Source organism: Danio rerio, chromosome 8, assembly GCF_049306965.1.
Source record: "Danio rerio strain Tuebingen ecotype United States chromosome 8, GRCz12tu, whole genome shotgun sequence".
Lineage (NCBI taxonomy): Eukaryota > Metazoa > Chordata > Actinopteri > Cypriniformes > Danionidae > Danio > Danio rerio.
In genome coordinates, this window is record NC_133183.1 from 14,089,292 (window position 1) to 14,108,059 (window position 18,768).

At 35.4% G+C, this 18,768-nt stretch overlaps 1 protein-coding gene across 22 annotated transcripts in view; it reads right to left on the reverse strand.

Annotated features, from left to right (window-relative positions):
- fibcd1a (fibrinogen C domain containing 1a) overlaps positions 1 to 18,768 on the reverse strand; it is a 398,615-nt gene that overhangs the window by 72,124 nt on the left and 307,723 nt on the right. For all 22 annotated transcript variants that reach the window (XR_012384132.1, XR_012384133.1, XR_012384135.1 and 19 more), the window contains one exon: positions 10,566 to 10,662. Coding sequence is in view for 17 of the 22 variants with exons in the window: in XM_073910115.1 (XP_073766216.1) it covers positions 10,566 to 10,662 (97 nt within the window). In the remaining 5 variants the exon portion in view is untranslated. The remainder of the gene's footprint in view (positions 1 to 10,565; positions 10,663 to 18,768) is intronic.

Below are 18,768 nucleotides of genomic sequence, written 5' to 3' on the forward strand. Positions count from 1 at the left end.
CAAGGCTTTTGTCAGGTAGTGCAACATAACACGTTTCTTAACATGAAAAGTAACTAAGTAACAAAACTAGTTACTTTTTTTGGGGAGTACATCAACACTGTCAACACGCTGGTCACATATGATTCTGATTTTTCCCTCTTGGTTATTTCATTAGTTTATAGTAATATTCGCTATTACAACTCACACCATGTTGCAACACTTCTCACTCTCCCTAAGTCGCTATAATTACCTTAATTTAAGAACAATAGCAGTTCATGGGAGTTCTTTACAAGTGTTGAAGACTCAAGTAATGAGTAATGCGCTTGAGTCTTGTATCAGCCCTCATCTGTAAATATTCACTAGGAATGACTTATTATAAGCAATTCAACAGCATTATGTGAAAATGACTGATAAAAGGCTTATTTATAGTGCTCTGGGAGGTTGATCGTGAATGGATATGCTAATACACTACAAAAGGAAATTATGGAATGATAATTCAAACCTCTCCTTTGATGGCACGAAAATACACTCTTGTGCATTAATATTCATATTGCTCCCCTAATATTCGACTTATGCATAAGCATTTCATGCTAATTGGTAATGTGGCACTAAAACGATCTTCGCTTGCATGCACGCCAAAAGTAGCTCTTGAGTTCTGAGAAACTTTGTCTTCTATTCGCTCTGTTCAAATGGGAAAAGAAATATTGATAAATACATATTACTTGTTCGCTTTTCTAGCTAAATGACTTTTACACTACTGACCAAGAGTAACTTTTAAGCTTTTAGAGCATTACAATTTGTAAATATTGACATATTTTAACATTTTCTTCAGCTCAACCAGCTTGTAGAAAATACTAACAAATATATTATTTGAACGTAAAATACTGAAAATATTAAATAATGAAAACTTCTAATGTTTCTTATAGTATAAAATGTAATTTGTTCCTGTTATTCAAAGCAAAATTTTCAGCATTAATACTTCACATGCAGAAATCAGTCTTATATGATCCTACTCAAGAAGCATTTCTGATTATTATTAATGAGTATGTTTACATGGACACCAAAAAATTATTTTTAATAGACAATACTCTGATTAAGAGTGTACCATGTAAACAGTAATTTTTGATGACCTTAATCTGACTGAAGTCACAATCGAACTAAAGAGAAATCGGATTAAGATGTGGAGTATGCCGATAATTTCTTTTAGTGGCATTATTAAAGTGCAGTGCAGACATGTAAACATCTTAATCAAACTATTACCCTCATGTAGGTTTTTTGGCGCATTTTGTGAAAGCATATTCCATAAACACACAGCTGTTTCATACAATTCTCTTCACCTATTGAGTCAGAAAAGGACCACAGACAACTGGTTTGCAAAGTGACGAGGGCCCAAATACACTCTTAAAAATAAAGGTTCTTAAAAAGTTCTTTGTTGCTGCAGATGGTTCTTTGAGGAACTGTTTACATCAATGGAACCTTTTCAACTCACAAAAGGTTCTTTGTAGCCTCAAATGTTTCTTTGCACTATTAAATGGTTCCACAGCAAATTACATTAGCATCATTTTACAGGATTCAACTGGTTTGTTTTAGAACTGCTTTTGTGTTTTTCCAATTTACCATTGTATAATTTGACTGACATGTACAAGACAAATTGGCAAATAAAATATTTAATCTTTCTTCCTGGATTTTCTTTATTTACTGCATTCAGGGGGTCATGAACCTGCTCATAGATGGTTCTACAAAAAGTCGAGCTGTTGGAGGTTCTTTAAAGAACCATTAAAAATGGTTATTTCCAGAACCAATAAAGGTTCTTTTTTCACCTAATTCTCCGTATTTGAGCGGGCGCAGATATTTGAATATTTTTGGCTTGAGATTTCCAGTTTCATTCACTTACATTTGTTTTTAGACATCAAAAACAGCTCGTTCCGCTGCTTGATGTTGCAAACTGATATTTTCATATTATATTATTCTATTTTGTCTGTATAGTCATGCAAACACTTGTTTGTAGAGCAAGTAGTTTCTCCCATAGGAAATTTAATCGGAGGTTTTAAAAAAATGGCAAAAACGAGCACACTTCTGCATTGAAGAATAAAGTCAATAGCAAGAAAGAAAGGTTCTTCACAGAGCCATTTGGTGAAAGGATCTATGGAGAACCAAAACAGGTTTTTCTATGACATCGCTGTGAAACCCCTTGTTTGGTTCTTTGTGGCATCTTTGTGGTTTTCTAAGAGTGAACAAATATCTAATAGTACCAAGTTCAGCCCATACTTCAAACTCACATCCAATATGTTGTTTGTAATGGGGAGCATGCACGAAATATTCCTGACTGAAAGTGAAATTGCAAAACTGCAGATAAAGTCAACAAATTAAAAATGAAACAGCTGAAATTACATGAAACTCTGGAGTAAATGTGGATAGCGTGGTGACGCAATGACGTTAATCGATCTATGTGCTATAACATATAAAATGGGATCATGAAAGGAACATTTCAAAAATAACTCAAGTAAACATCTTCATCATATTATTGTCTTATACAGATTAAGGCTAATAATTTGATTACTGCAAAAGTTTTAATTAAAAAAAGCACCCTGCCATAAAGGATTCCTGAATAAATAAATCATCAAGTTTTACACTGGCCAAAGAATTAACATGTTGTTAATTGCATGTGGATTGTATGTATTAGCAGGCTGTTAGCATGAATTTAGCATAAATTAGCACATGGCTATAGTATAAATTAGCACATTCCAAGTATGTTCTAAGACAGTTGCTAGGCTTTGCGGGTGATAGTTGGATAGCTCTACAGACAGATGAAGGTCCGAAGGTTGTGAACTGGAGGGATGCAGTTCAAATGCTCTGTGAGAAAGGTTTGACCCCCTCATTGAAAACATAGGTGTTTTTTCCAGAATTTTAAAGTGATATATATGATTAAAAGTTATGGTAACACATGTTTTTATGTTACTTTAACTTATTTAAATAAGCTAATGGATTTGTTCTTTAGTGTTTGGACTTTCAGAAGTGAAAATAAACCACACTTAACTGAACTAAACTGAACTTCAACTCGGAAAACTGGACTGACATAGTTTCAATTCACTAAAACTTCTATGTTAAGCTGCGTTGACACAATCTACATTGTAAAAGAGCTATAGAAATTAAGATAAATTGAATTGAATTGATCAGGTTGTGAGTTTGTAGAGACTGATGTAAGTTGAGATGACTAGAAAAGTTTATTTGGTTCAACCAAAAACTACAGTGCAAATCAGTTCAAAATGATATAATTACTAAAATATTGTTGATTTTATTCTATTTTGATCGAATAATTACACACTGTAAAAATGCTGGTTCCACACAATTCCTTAAAGGGGTGGTTCACAGTGTATTTTTGAAGCTTGGTTGTGTTTATAAGATGCAAAGCAACATGTGCTCATGCTTCACTTCTGGACTTAAGCTGCTTTGAAACAATCTACATTGTGAAAACCACTATATAAATAAACATGAATTGAATTAAATTGAATTCACTAGTAGGAAATCAGGTTATTTTTTCATATATCTTACTTTGATTACGTACAGCTACTAAGCTAACATGAAAACCACTGTCAAATTTCCTAGTTCCACTGAAAGGGCCGCCCTCAAGAAGCTCTGATTGTTCAGCTAACATAATCTGTTTTGATTCGCGGAGTGGCTCCACGTCACCACACCCCTACAAGCGCAAGCTTTTGCGGTGTGTAAACAGTCCAGTCAGAGCAGCTAGCCGCTTGTATCAGACAGAAAAATGAAGAGCACACAGCTTAATCTCACACTTGCTCTCTAAAATAAATCTGACAAGTGTCTTTCATATATATTCAGAATAAGCATGTGTAAGTGATAATAAATGTTCTCATATCTTTTGAGAGTTTGTTATTTGAGATGTAGAACATTCGGAAAGCAGCCGCATAGAGAGACACGCATAGAGAGACACTGCATGCGCTGCTGAAGATTGTGGCTGTTTAGAGGGGTTTGACTGATAAATATGAATTTGTAGCTAAATTGTTAACGGTGCCAAACAGCATTTCCAGTTGTTTACATCTTCGTTTATGTCCTCCCTACAACATACAATTAACACTAGAAACTGTGCATGTAATAGATCAATTTTAACAAACAAATATACAGGTTGTGGCTCACAATTCACAACTTCGTCGGTTGGAGGAGTTTTAACCGAGTCCATCACTGAACTGAGAGACATTCTGGAAGCTGTCCTTTGTCAATGGTTAGAGCTATATATTTTTTATAATTCTCTTCATCAGAATTAAAATTAAACTTTAAGCACTTCTCTCTTTGTGTCGTGTCCTTTGGAAGCCCTGATACAGAAACAGAACAAGCTCTGTAAAAATATTTGGACGGCATTTTAGCTTTCTCTGCTATAACATTACAGTGCCTCTGGACACGCCCCTTTGCTGCGCAGGGTGCACGGGTATGTGGAATACAGTAAGCGGAAGCCCTTGTGATCTCACTAGCCCAGATTTATTCTTTATAGTCCTCAAACTTTGTTCGCTGTAGGCTTTGCTAAGCTAACAATGTTGAAGCCAATGTTTCCTTTTGCATTGAACTTGAGGTTATTACATTCAGAGATGTATAAATATCATATCATATAAATATCATATTGTAGTGGACCACCCCTTTAATGTTGTCCCAACACAAATCTATTAAGTTATCTTAATTGTTTTAACAAATTTAAGTGGATTGAACATAAATCAATTGATTTGTCCCCCAAAAAACATAATAATTGTGTTGATTCAGCTCATTTTAAATGAACAGTTTGAACAAGCACCAAAATCAATTTTTTGAATGCAGCCTCGGTCAACAGACAAGTCTATCAAAATCATTATAAACTATTAAACTTTTGACCAATACAGTGTAAGCCACTTTTTTACATTCAACTCCAAATAGATCAGTTCTAATCCCTACTCACGACCTCAATTCACAATCAATTGAAATTCAGCAGCGGAACTGAAATTTACAATCCAGTTCCCAATTCAATTCAGTAGGTGTTGCAGCAGAGCTATATTGTGAACTGTGCGCTGCATCCTATTTGTCGGAGGTGAGAGTTTAGATTGTCTCTGGCTGCAGGTCCTCTGGCCTCTGCGGTTTCCCTGTCACCTCATTTCTGATGAGTGTGTGTTGTTGGTGTTTTCTGGAACTCATCTCGCCAGCCCTGGAGGTTAATTGTCTCCAGCTCCCTCATGTCGCTTATTGATTAAGAGCGTGGGCAGGAGCGGCTCAGCTCATTGGCACCAATGCACATCCTCACTAGGAGCCAGAGTCTTCAACCTCATCACTCCAGGGAGGACTGTTCCATCCTGGGCTTGTCCACGGGGACGTGAACCCCCTGACCACTGGCGGGACGGGCTGAATTCCGCCTGTGGAATTGCTCTAGGCTGGTCTTATTTGCTGTGAGGCCATGAATAAAATCATTTTAGGCCACAGTGGGCATAAAAGATGCTGCCCGCTGCTGCTGTCCTGCTCTGGCTGTGAAGCTGTCAATCTCTCTAAGATGACACTCTATGACGGGTCTGTTCAAAACTGCTCACTATCCACTATATGGTGCAATACACAGTTGAATTATTAGTCCTCCTGAATTATAAACCCTTTATCTTATTTTTCCCAATTTCTGTACAATGGAAATATTTTTTCAACACATAATAGTTTTAATATCTCATTTTTAATAACTGATTTGTTTTATCTTTGCCATGATGACAATACATAATATTTTACTAGATATTTTTCAAGATATGAGTATTCAGCTTAAAGAGACCATTAAAGGCTTAATCAGGTTAATTAGGTTAACTAGGCAGGTTAGGGTAATTAGGCAAGTTATTGTATAATGATGGCTTGTTCTGTAGACTATCGAAAACAATATTGCTTAAGAGGGCTAATAATAATGACCTGAAATTTATTTATTTTTAACTAAATTTATTGTGTTCAAAATAAAACAAACAAGACTTTCTCCAGAAGAAAAAAATTATATAGGAAATAATTTAAAAAAATTGTCCCATTCTCATAAACGTCTTTCCTAGAGCTGCACGATTAAACAAAAAAGATTGTGATCTCGATTTTACCCCTACATGATCTTAATCCAGCATCTCTACAATTCAGCTAATTATATTTTCAAGATTCAAGAGTTTACACTTAGCTGACGATTGACTTTAAAGCGTGTTTGTCATGCTGTGCTGGGTGAGAGCCCTGAGTTCATAAGATCCTTGAGCCCGGGGATCCCTCCCTTTTGTAACGCGAGAGGGGAGTTTGAGCTCACGTAAGTCTCAAGAACTCCCCCACTTATTATATGGCTAATGGCAATTAGGAATTGCTAATTAAGAGCTTGTCAATGGTGGCAATTTGGTTTGGTCAATTTACCTATGTTGCATGTTTTCGGACTGTGGGAGGAAATTGGAGAAACCGGGCGAATGCCACACGAGCACAGAGAGAACATGTAAGCACAGAAACATTGATTGGCCAAGTGAAAATCTGAGCCAATGACATTCTTGCTGTGAGGTAGCTGTGCTAACCACTGGGCCGCCGTGATGCCCTGTTGAGGAATGGAGGTAGGGGTACGGGTGGAAGTGGGGACACTACAAGACGAGAATAACTGAGGTATGAAACTCTGATTAATTATAGTGAGTTAGGAATTATCTGATTGGTGATTTCTACGTTAGTAATGCAGAACCAGCTGCGGTCAATCACAAGCAGGTGATTATTCTCGAATTTAGCATATAAATAAACTTTACTTGGGAGAAAGCATAAAGGCTGTCTCAAAAGTCTTCACAATGAAGTCTACTTTACTGAACAGAACCTGCATATGCTGTAAATAACGATGGCACAGTGGGTAGCACTGTCACCTCACAGCAAGAAGGTCGCTGGTTCGAACCACGGCTGGTTCAGTTGGCATTTCAGTGTGGAGTTTGCATGTTCTCCTTGTGTTCATGTGGGTTTCCTTCAGGTGCTCCGGTTTCCCCCACAGTCCATACACATGTGCTATAGGTGAATTGATGTCTATTGGTGTATGTGTGTATGTCCTGGTCCTCCAGGTTGGGGGTTGAGCGTTACAAATTTTACGAAACACCAGCATGGTGTAGCTATCATATCAAATATCAGTGAAAGTGAAAGCGCACATTATTTTAATAATCATATCACATTTAAGAGTTATGATTACAACAAGTATTTGATGTTTTTTCATAGCGAACACAGAGTGTTGTAAATGAGAATTAATCTTTAAGTGTCAGTATAACTACTCTAGTCTACATAATATATGTAGGCTGATAATGACAAATGTCTCATTTTAATAGTGAAAAAATGGTCTAATATTGTTGTCAATGACAGATTGGAAACATATGTCTCAAACATAATAATTTAACACCAGAATCATGAGTAGTTGTATTCTGATGTCGGCACTTTACTGTGCATTAATGACCCGGACTAATTGAAAGTCTATTTAAGTCCACCATTATAAGTCTATTCAAATTTAGCTTTTTAACCAACAGTAGACCTACAGATAGGCCTTCATTTATTATTGTTTTTTTACCATATGTTTGAGAAATAACAATGACAATAGGCAACTTATATTAACCCTCATAAAGTCGTGAGAAAGTCGTGATTTTCATTTTAGCCAGAATCGTGTGTCCCTAGTCCCTCCTTCAAAGTGAAGTTTGCAAAGCTGTGATTGTCCTTATAAAATCCATAAGAGAAGAAAAATGAATGGGAGAAGTAGCAGGCCATGGGTGAAGTCATTCTCAGCCACAGCAGGCATGAAAGACCCTGCTAGCCTCCGCTGTCCTGCTCAGGCTGTGAAGCTGTCAATCTCTCCAACATGACACTTTATGGCAGGCCTGTCATAGTTCATCATGCCTGATTGAGACACAGGACCCCTAGCGCACTTTATAGACAACAAGTCTGAGTCTAAAATGTTTGTCGGACAAAGGCAAAAAAAAAAGGAAGAAATAAGACGCAACCCATAAGCACAGAAAGCTTTCCATCTTTTTTTTGTTCCTTGAAAGAGGAGCGACCTTGCAGTAAATAAAAGAGAAATGCAATTTATCTTCTTCACGTTCAACATACTTGGGAGCAACCGACTGTCAAGGAAAAAAATACAATCAAGTCGCAATGTTTTCCTTCCGTTCCATCTTTCAGATTGGAAAGAATAGTTCATGCAAAAAATTGAAATTCTGTCATTATTTACTCACATTTTTCCATGGTTTATTTACTTGTTACAGAAATATGCGGACGGCTGAATAAACTGCAGAAGGATAGTCTTAAAAAGTTCGTCATCGATGGTTTGTTCTTCAAGACTGCACATACTATTTTATGGTCACTTGCTTTCATTTTGATGTTTGAATCAAATTGAAAAAGACTTCATCTCATGCTACTACTACAGTAGTTGGACAGTTTACTTTATTTGATTGATTGAGACGAAGTTGAGCAAATTAGATGTGATTATTTGTTATTACTTTGCTTTGTTGCTGTCAAATGGCAAAATAACAGCATATAGTTTTAGAACAAATTAAATTAAATTAAATTAAATTAAATTAAATTAAATTAAATTAAAATTTTCTTTCTACATACATGATTCAACTAAAGAAATACAATTTAAATATATTTTAATGTTATAAGTTAGTGCATTTTTTTATTAATTTTATTAATTTAATTTATTGTCTATGGAAAAATTAAAACAGAGATCTGAAAAAACATGAGGTTGAGTATTTATTTATTTATTTCTATTTATTTATTTATATACTTATTTATTTGTCTGTTTATTTATTTATTAATTTGTGTGTCTGTTTATTTATTTGTCTATTTATTTATTGCTTTATTTATTTGTCTTTTTATTTATTTATATTTATTTATTTATTTATTTATCAATCAATCAACATACAGATCTGAAACAATATGAGGTTCTATTCGAATTCATGTTGTTCCGATCCTGGACGTTGTTTCTGATAATTAAATAAAAATAATTCAATTAGTTATTAACAAATAAACAAACAAATACTTAATTTCATCTTGTTTCAGATTTGTATGTTGACAAGGAAAATTAATGCATGGATAAATACGTAAAAAAAAAAAAAAAAACCCAAAGGAAAATTAATGGATGGACAAATAAATAAATAAATAACCCGAAGAAAAATAAATGGATGGTAAATAAATAAATAAATTAATTAATTAATTAAAAAAATAACCTGAAGGAAAATAAATGGATGGATAAATAAATAATTGAATAAATAACCAGAAGGAAAATGAATGGATAAATAAATAAATAAATAAATAAATAAATAAATAAATAAATAAATAAATAAATAAATACTCATGGTGTTTCAGAAAGCATTTATTAATTTATTTGGTAATATTTAATTTAAGAAATTTGATTTAATTAGTTTTTATTTACCTAATTTACCATAGAAAGTAAATAACAACATCCAGGTTAGGAGCAACATGAAGGTCGAGTAAATAATGACAGCATTTTACATTTGGGATCAAATTCCCCCTTTCTAAAAACCAGTGAGCTGAATCAATCAGTACAAACATAGAGCTCCACTACAGAATGTAGCACCTAAATTTCCAACGCCTGATCAGTGAACGGTATGATGAGTTTTCTCGCTCCATTCAGTCTCTTTATAAAGCTTTGCTCCCTGTCCACCCACTGCCATCTGCTAGGCTCAGCTTTGGACACACCACTTGGCATTTTGTCCACGTTGGCAGCTCAAAGTTACAATAACCAATCCGATCCTTACAGTTGTCATAAAAAAAAACACTCGTATATAACAGTGACAAACATGACAAGTGTGTTTGTGTGTCACGACAGAAGCAGCTTTAAAGTCATTACTGCCATTCAAATGGAATAACTGTGAAACTGTGATTCACGGTTGGGGGTCCACTATTATACAACATGCCTATAAACAAGAAGTTACCAAACACAGAGTCATTTACATTTCAGAAGCAACACGGTCAGCTTTTCCAACAAAAATAAATTGACACAATATTACAAGCCATTTAACAGGAGTTTTCTGTAGAGAAGACAGCCAATATGAGAACAGGAAAGCCACTTGTCCAATCAAATCAGTGGAACGAAAATAACTACTCATACAGAGAGCAACAGTTGGGTTTTCAAAGTAAAACTCTGATAAAACTGATAAACTTGCCTTTACCCCCTGCTGTGAGGTTGTAAACAGATGATATGTGCTTTTGTTTAACCCATCTGTTCAAATTAATTCAACTTTTCTTTAAGTCAATTATGTTTAATAGTGGTGTTACAGCAGGAAAAACTACATTACCCAATATGCTCCGCACAAAGTGCACCAATCAGAGAGCTGAAGTGAATAAAGTATACCAAAAGAGATGCTTAGCTCAGCCCAATGTCCCCTGTGTTCTTAAAATACATATTGCAGTAAAGTTGAGATATAGTATAGATACAATCCACGTGATATAACTTGATTATGCTATCTATTTTTAATTTGACTATGTCATTCACACAGCTATTTTGTCTTGTGGTTGGTTTTCATACATTTATTAGATATAAATCACTACTTTTTCCCCCAGACAACAATTATAAAAAGAGAACTAACCTAGCCAATGCTCTCCTGTTATCTTGCCAAATCCTTCACGATAGGCTTCCCAGTCACGGAAAAAGTTAACTGAGCCATCTTCTCTGCGTTGAATCACCTGAAAAAAATAAAGACTATAAATAAAGAACGTCACAATTTTACATTTAAAGACTTACATTTAAAGATATCCAAACTACAGCATGATATGCTCTTGAACCATTATAGAAATGTAAAACCAAAAAGTGACATTTTACACACATAATGTAGTTACAATATTTAGATATTTACCATCATGACATTTCATTCCAATCACTAATAGAACAATATAGCAAATTCATTCATTAATACATTAATTAATTAATTAATTCATTCATTCATTTATTCATTCATTTCTTTTCAGCTTAGTCTCTTTATTATTCTGGGGTCAACACAGCGGAATGAACCGCCAACTTATCCAGCATATGTTTGTACACAGCCAATGCCCTTCCAGCTGCTACCTATTACTGGGAAACCTCCATACACACTCATTCACACACATACACTACGGACAGTTTTAGCTTACCCAATTTACCACATGTTTTTGGACTTGTGGGGAAAACCTGGGAAACCCACGGGAACACGGGGAGAACATACAAACTCCACACACAAATGTCAACTGACCCAGCCAGGGCTCGAACCAGCGACCTTCTTGCTGTGAGGTGATTGTGCTACCCACTGCGCCACTGTGCTGCTATAGTAAAATATTGTAAATATAATTTATATAATAATAACAATAGGGCAGTATGATGATGGCTTAGTGGTTAGTACTGTCACCTCACAGCAAAAAGGTTGCTGGTTCGAGTCACGGCTGGGCCAGCTGGCATTTCTGTGTGCATGTTCTCCCTGTGTTCGCGTTGTTTCCTCCGGGTGCTCCGGATTCCCCCACATTCCAAAGACATGCGCATTATTGGAATTGGATGAACTAAATTGGCCTTAGTGTAAGAGTGTGTGTGATTGTAAGAGTGTATGGTTTTTTTTCTAGTACTGGAATGTGGCCGGAAAGGCATCCGCTGCATAAATCATATGCCTACATTATTTGTTGCTCATTCCGCTGTTGTGACCCCTGATAAGTAAGGGACTAAGCCGAAGAAAACTGAGTGAATGAATGAATATAATAACAATACTAATGATTAACATTATTACAATTATAATAACATTATTTACATTGTTAATTACATTTTTTAATGTAAACGAATGAAACACCAACAATCACAGCATATGTTTTACACAGCGAATGCTCTCCTAGCCGCAACCTAGTGCTGGGAAACACCCATACATGCTCACATTCACACAGACAGCAGAAAAGCTAACTGGCCTAGCTGGGACTCAAACCAGCATGGTAACCACTGAGCCACTGTGGCGCCCATATCATTCCAATTGCAAATATTACAGTTTATAAAATATTTCAAATATAAGAATATTAGGAAATATGTGAAGAGTTCAGATGCAAAAAACTGCCGTCTGAAATTTCCATCTAAAATGAGCGTTTTTCTCAGCCTCAGTTGTTTGTGTTGAGATATTTTACTTTAGAGAACAGGAAAAGGACTTGTTCTTTGCCATAAAAGTGATATTACACAATATACACATAGAGCCTGATTAAAATGGCATTCAGAGGTTTTTGCATCTACACTCTTCATATAATAATAATAATAATAATAATAATAATAATAAGAAGAAGAAGAAGAAGAAGAAGAAGAAGAAGAAGAAGAAGAAGAAGAAGAAGAAGAAGAAGAAGATTTATTATTATTTTATTTATTCAGAATCTGCAAAATGTTAATAATTTTAAATAAAATAAGAGGGATCATACATTTTTGTTTAATACAAAATCCACTGTGTGAATTATTTTATAAAGGACAGTAATAAATAAAAATACATTCAATTTTAATAAAAATATAAAATACAAGTTTAAGTAATATAGTCAATATAACTGAGTACAAATAAATAAAATCATGTTTTAATTACAAGATCAGATTATCTGTATTCGTCAGTTGGTAGTCATTGGTAGTTAGTTGTATTTTAAGATAAGTCCAACTAACATTTAATAAGACACCTTTCTTAATAGAATTAAATATAAATAAATATACAGTCATAATAATAATAAAGACTTTACTAATCAATTAAAAGTCATGCATTTTTTAAAGATCCTTAATGTTTAATGCAGTACTTCAAAATGCACTAAGTGATGTTAACATTTGTTGAAAGCACTAAACATCCTTAAAACTTAGCAAGACCAGGCCTCTTTTTGATTATTCTGTTATAGTTACTAGACACGCCCCTTAATGCTGATTGGATGCAAAATAGTGTTTTGAAACTTGGTCGACGGTTAAATTCATGTTTGAAATATTTCTCTGTGCACCTTTAATAAATCCATCTAAACATATCACCATTGGAATTTGACCATTCTAGCTTTTGAAAGCACAGACAAAAAACACACTAGATTATGACAATGCCAGACAGCACATTTAGTTTTAGAACACAGCCACTTTCTTTCCATTCCATTTCCTTATGTCAACCCTCTGCGCACTATAACCTAAAGCCAGGAAGATAATGAATCCTAGTGAAAGCTGATTGAGTCTCTAGGTAGTGAACACACTTGTCTCTTTCCTGCAGGTAGTCGCTTTGTCTTTGGTATGCAGATGTATTCTTTACTCTGCAAGAAATGAAGGGGAAACATGTAAATGGAGTGGAGAAGGAGATTTCAGCAGTGTGTGCGAAGGGGTCGGGTCCTCCAGGGAAAGGTGACGCACACATGGAATTCAAAGTGAAATTCAGACACTAATTGACTCCTGATCCCTTTATAGAAGATTAATCAGGCAGGCGGTGGATCAATGGCTGTTGAAAATGCCAGCAAAGGAGAAGTCCTGCCATCAATGTAAATGAGCCAAGCAGAGTGCCCTTCTCATATGCCAAGACAAAACGCGGCAGCCTCCGAGGACAGAACCCAGAGGAACACCCTCACCTAAAACAGGATCAAACATACTGCACACTCGAGGAAATCCACCTCCATACCTCAATTAGAAATAGTACATTCATCTAAATGTTTATGAGATAGCAGAGATGCCATAGGGAATTTTTCAAATAAGGTTGAATATGTATTCACAGTCGCTTTGAATGCTATCACTTGATTGAATGGGTGTTATCAGTGGTTATTAACTTATAGATATGGACCAGTAGGGGTCTTCTGCGCCTAATAGTAGACTCAGAAGGCTATTATCATCCATCCACATGGTTAATTAGTTATACTAGTAGAGAAGACTCCAGATCCAGATCTGTTTCGCATTACTGTGATGGTTGGGTTTAGGGTTGGGTTAGATGTTAATAAATTACTATTAATGGGAAATTTAATAAATAAAATAAATAATTCTCCCGGCTGCAGTCGTATGTGATCTACAGCTGATTAACCAAATGGATGGATGATAACAGCCTTCTGAGCCTACCAGTAGGTGCAGAAGGCCACTACTGGCCTATATCTATCAACTGATAACCACTGATAACGCCAATTCAATTAAGTGATGACATCTGAATCAGCTGATAATCAAAGAAATGTGAATGTGTGTGTTCTTAATGAAAAAGCTGATGGTTTACATACTCTACACTTCTACCAAACCTGTATGAGATTCTTTTTATGGTTGAACACAAAATAAACAGTACTTTTTAATAATAATTGTGAAATGGCTGCTGTTAACAGATTTTCAACAAAAACAAATCTTACATATTTGGAACAGTGTGACGTTACCACTATCAGACATGGAATTTTGGTTACAAAACCTGAATAATAAATGTCACTATTAAATGTCACAATGATGTTGATTTAAGCTTTTGGCATGATGTTAGATTTTGGTCACTTTCCAACACAACCTAAAATCAACCAAATATCAACATCATTTGATGCCATTATTGGACTTCAAAATAACGCTGTCCTTAGACACTGGCTAGACAATAAATCTCAACTGTATCGATCTATCTAAAAAAGCGTACATTTAAGCAATGTCTATTTCTTTCTTTCTTTCTTTCTTTCTTTCTTTCTTTCTTTCTTTCTTTCTTTCTTTCTTTCTTTCTTAATATCTATCTATCTATCTATCTATCTATCTATCTATCTATCTATCTATCTATCTATCTATCTATCTATCTATCTATCTATCTATCTATCTATCTATCTATCTATCTATCTATCTATCTATCTATCTATCTATCTATCCATCCATTTATCCATCCATCCATCCATCCATCCATCCCTCTCTCTCTCTCTCTCTCTCTCTATCCATCGATCTATCCATCCATCCCATCCATCCATCCATCCATCCATCCATTCATCTATCTATCTATCTATTTATCTATCTATCTATCTTACTAATAATCAATTATAAACTTCTGTAAAACAAAATTGTCAATTTTAATTTGTCAACTGGTTTAGAATTTAAGTATTAAAAGCAAACTTTGTTCACTGTGCTATAAACTCATGCGAGTTTGTGTTTCCAAAAGCGCATGCATTCATATACTGTGTACCTGTGTAGGAGTATGTTTGAGATTTGTTCCTCATTACAGGAGTTTATGTTTAGCTAAGGGGCTTTATGTGTGATGACACACACCATACAGACGATCTGTGAGTGTGATCCTGGAAAACACTGCGCTTCCTCAATAAAACATGCCAACACTCTGTGCAGGTGCTCTGGGCTGCATTCAAAATTAATGCATGTGGCTTGACTCTGAATAAATCCTTTCACTGGCTCCTCTACCAATCCGCAGCGCAACCAAAAAGATTTTAATTATTCACCATAATCTCTGTAAATGAACACTGAGTCACCTTTCAGCAGTGAGCTCACTTAATCTTTATTGTACCTCGAGTATAAAACAGGTAATTAAAATACAGGGGAATTTTCATGTTCTGATAAATATTTCATAAGCGCTGCTTTGAATATTCCCAGCGGCGCAGCATGAGCAGACTTCAAGCGAGGCGGCGTTTACGTGCTGCATATTTCAGGTGGGCATATCTCAGGGCAGCCCTGCACTTTAGAGATGGGCAGATTGATGACTTTGGGGCCAATGTGTCACTGCACGGTACAACGACAGACTGGAAACATTGAACACACCTTTATGTATACAAATAAAGATTACACCTGTCAGTGTAGAGTGTCATATTATCACCATACTTCTCATACATCCAGCAGAATTTGAAAAATTTTACAATTGTAACAAAATAAGAGGGTTCAAAAATTGCATTTTTACAATGAAAAATAACTATGATAATCACGGTACAACTACTACTACTAATAAAGATGACACAAATGTATATTTGTATAATGTATATGTAATGGAAGCCAGCTAGCAAAGTGCTATGCAGGTAAACCTCTCGAGATGCTAGATGTTATGGTCTTTAACTTCCTTGTTAGAGCAACCAACTCCCATACAAAGAATCACCGGTTAGATCCCAGCTCAGACAGGGTTGGATGCAGTAGGACCGGTGGTTTATATGTGGGGGCTCGTCCGGGATGGGAGTGAGGTTTAGGGGGGTGAGTGTAACGAAGGCAAGCTAGCAAAGTGCTATGCAGGTAAACCTCACTCCTCTGACCTCTAAAGGAGCTCTAGCGACCGATGCTAGAGGCCATGGCCTTTAGCTTTCATGTTAGAGCAACCAACTGCCATACAAAGAATTGGCAGTTCAATCTCAGGTCAACTGAGTTGGGTGCAGCAGGACTGGTGGGTTACACGTGGGGGCTCGTCCGGGATAAGAGTGAGGTTTAGGGGGTGCAGCAGGACTGGTGGGTTACATTTCTTATAATAAATGTGAATGTAAAAATATGATATTGAATTAAATGAGTATTATAATAGTAAATTATTAAATGAGAAAATAATTATATATCTAATAATATATCACTACACACTATAATAATTTTATACTTGAAACCAGGAATTTGGGTGACATCAGAGCGAGGATCCATTTGTAGCTCTATTGAGAATAGTCGGACAGGTAATGGTCAATCACAGGATCAAACAGGTAGATACAGGGAAATCTAAAAGCATAGTCAAGTCACATGCAAATAGTTGATATAGGTGGCAAACAACGAAAACAAGAAAAAAAGGCAAGAGTCAATGAACACGGAAAGATTAGACTAGGAAACGCTTTGTAGTGTAACAATAACAAGTCTCAGCAACGTGTGAGGGAATGTGAACAGTGTATATAGTCTGTGTAATCAGTCTTATATCCGCTTCCAGCTGTGTGGTGTGTGTATCATCATGGATGATCTGAGAAACAGGTGTGTCTAAGGTGTATGACGGGATCTGTAGTTCATAAGGTGACAGAATCGTAGTCCGGGTGATGGTGCATGTTTACCAGCAATCTGCAAGCCTGGATCGCTTGTGATCATGACAATATTATACTATTTATTTAATATATACTACCAATACAGCTAATTATATTACTTAAAACCATAAATTTAACTCAATATATAAAAATTACATATTCTATCTATCTATCTATCTATCTATCTATCTATCTATCTATCTATCTATCTATCTATCTATCTATCTATCTATCTATCTATCTATCTATCTATCTATCTAAATGTACATAACGTCTATCTCTCTTTTCATATACATAGCCTTACATTCAGAATGCAACTCAATATGGTCATCATCCAGATGTCATAAAGAAGCACTGTGTGTTCTGCTTCTGCTGTTGTCTTCCCCTGTACATCTATTTCTGTTAGCCTAATTCTGGAGCCACACTCCAGCTGATGTGTCCCGAAAGCAATTTCTCCAGTTACAATGAATGTCCAATGCCAGAGGAGCACACAACAGCAGACGCGAGTCCTTCCACGCAGATGAGTCTACGCTCCGGGTCTCTACATGAGGCCTGCAGCACTCAAACACTTCATCTGATGGACTAACGCAGATGGATGACCTTGTTCCACAAGAGACGAGATGCGTTTCACTTTCACAATCACCAAAGAAGACTCAGTTTAGCCAGAGAATGAGCTGAGTTCTCTTGAGTCAGCCTTAAAGGAGACATAGTATGGCTATATAAGATATAAATTAGATATCTAGTGTCTTCTGAATGTGGAGTTACAGGTGAATGCCCGCAGATTATTTAATTTAGCTTGTTAAATTTGTCACTATTTGGGTGTGAGCAACAATATGGTGATTTTGTGTGTCTCTTTAAATGCAAATGAGCTGCAGCTTTTTAAAAGAGGGCGGAGCTTTTAAATTCATTGCATACTTATATGTACAATTGAAGTGAAAAATTATTTGCAGTCCAGTGATTCATTTTCTTTTTCAAATATTTTCCGAATTATGTTTATTAACAGGTGAAGTAATTTTTTGCAGTATTTCCAATAATATTTTTTTTCTTCCAAAATTTTCTTACTTCCATTACCGGATAGTTCCCCATTTCTTTCATATTTAATTACCTACCATTATAATAGTAAAAAAAAAAACTTCTGCATTCAGAAGTTAATGTTCAAAAATGTCTTTAAAAAAGTTCACATTTTTGTTGCAGATAAAATATAAGTTTAGCTTAGTTTATTCCTTTATAAAGCGCAATAAAACATCAGCTGTTGACCATAGTGCTGTACATACATAAAAGTAAAGTTATCAAAATAAACAACAGAATAAAACAACAAAGAGTACATCCAACATACCACACAACATCAAAGATTAATAAATAGACACCAGATAGGTACAAAAGGATCAGTTTTCTCCCAATTTAAAAGCTACATTTATGTTGTAGTTTAAGTTTCCCTCTGTACAAAGATTCATTGGAAATTGTTGGACATAGTAGTGGACATAAGTTGCCCATTCCACATTTTAGAACCTACTACAGACAAAGCTCGATCTCCTTTTTTCTTTAATTTGGATCTGAGAACTATTAGCATTTTCTAGTTCGATGACCTTAAACATCAGTCAGATATTTTAACAGTAATAAGATTTGAAAGATAAGTCGGAGCCTGGCCAACTATTACCTTTTAATTAATACCAAAAAAACATAAAATAAAATTTTATTAAACATTTCGGCAACCAATTTAGGCCGCACAGAGTTATGTGTTCAAACTTGCAGGTGCCAGCAAGTTTTTAAAGCACTTGAAGGTGTTAGGATTGGCAAATATTGACACAAGTTACTTTACAGTAGTCCAAGCAAGATGATATACAGTACAAGCATGGATTAATCTCTCGAATTCCAAAACAGCAA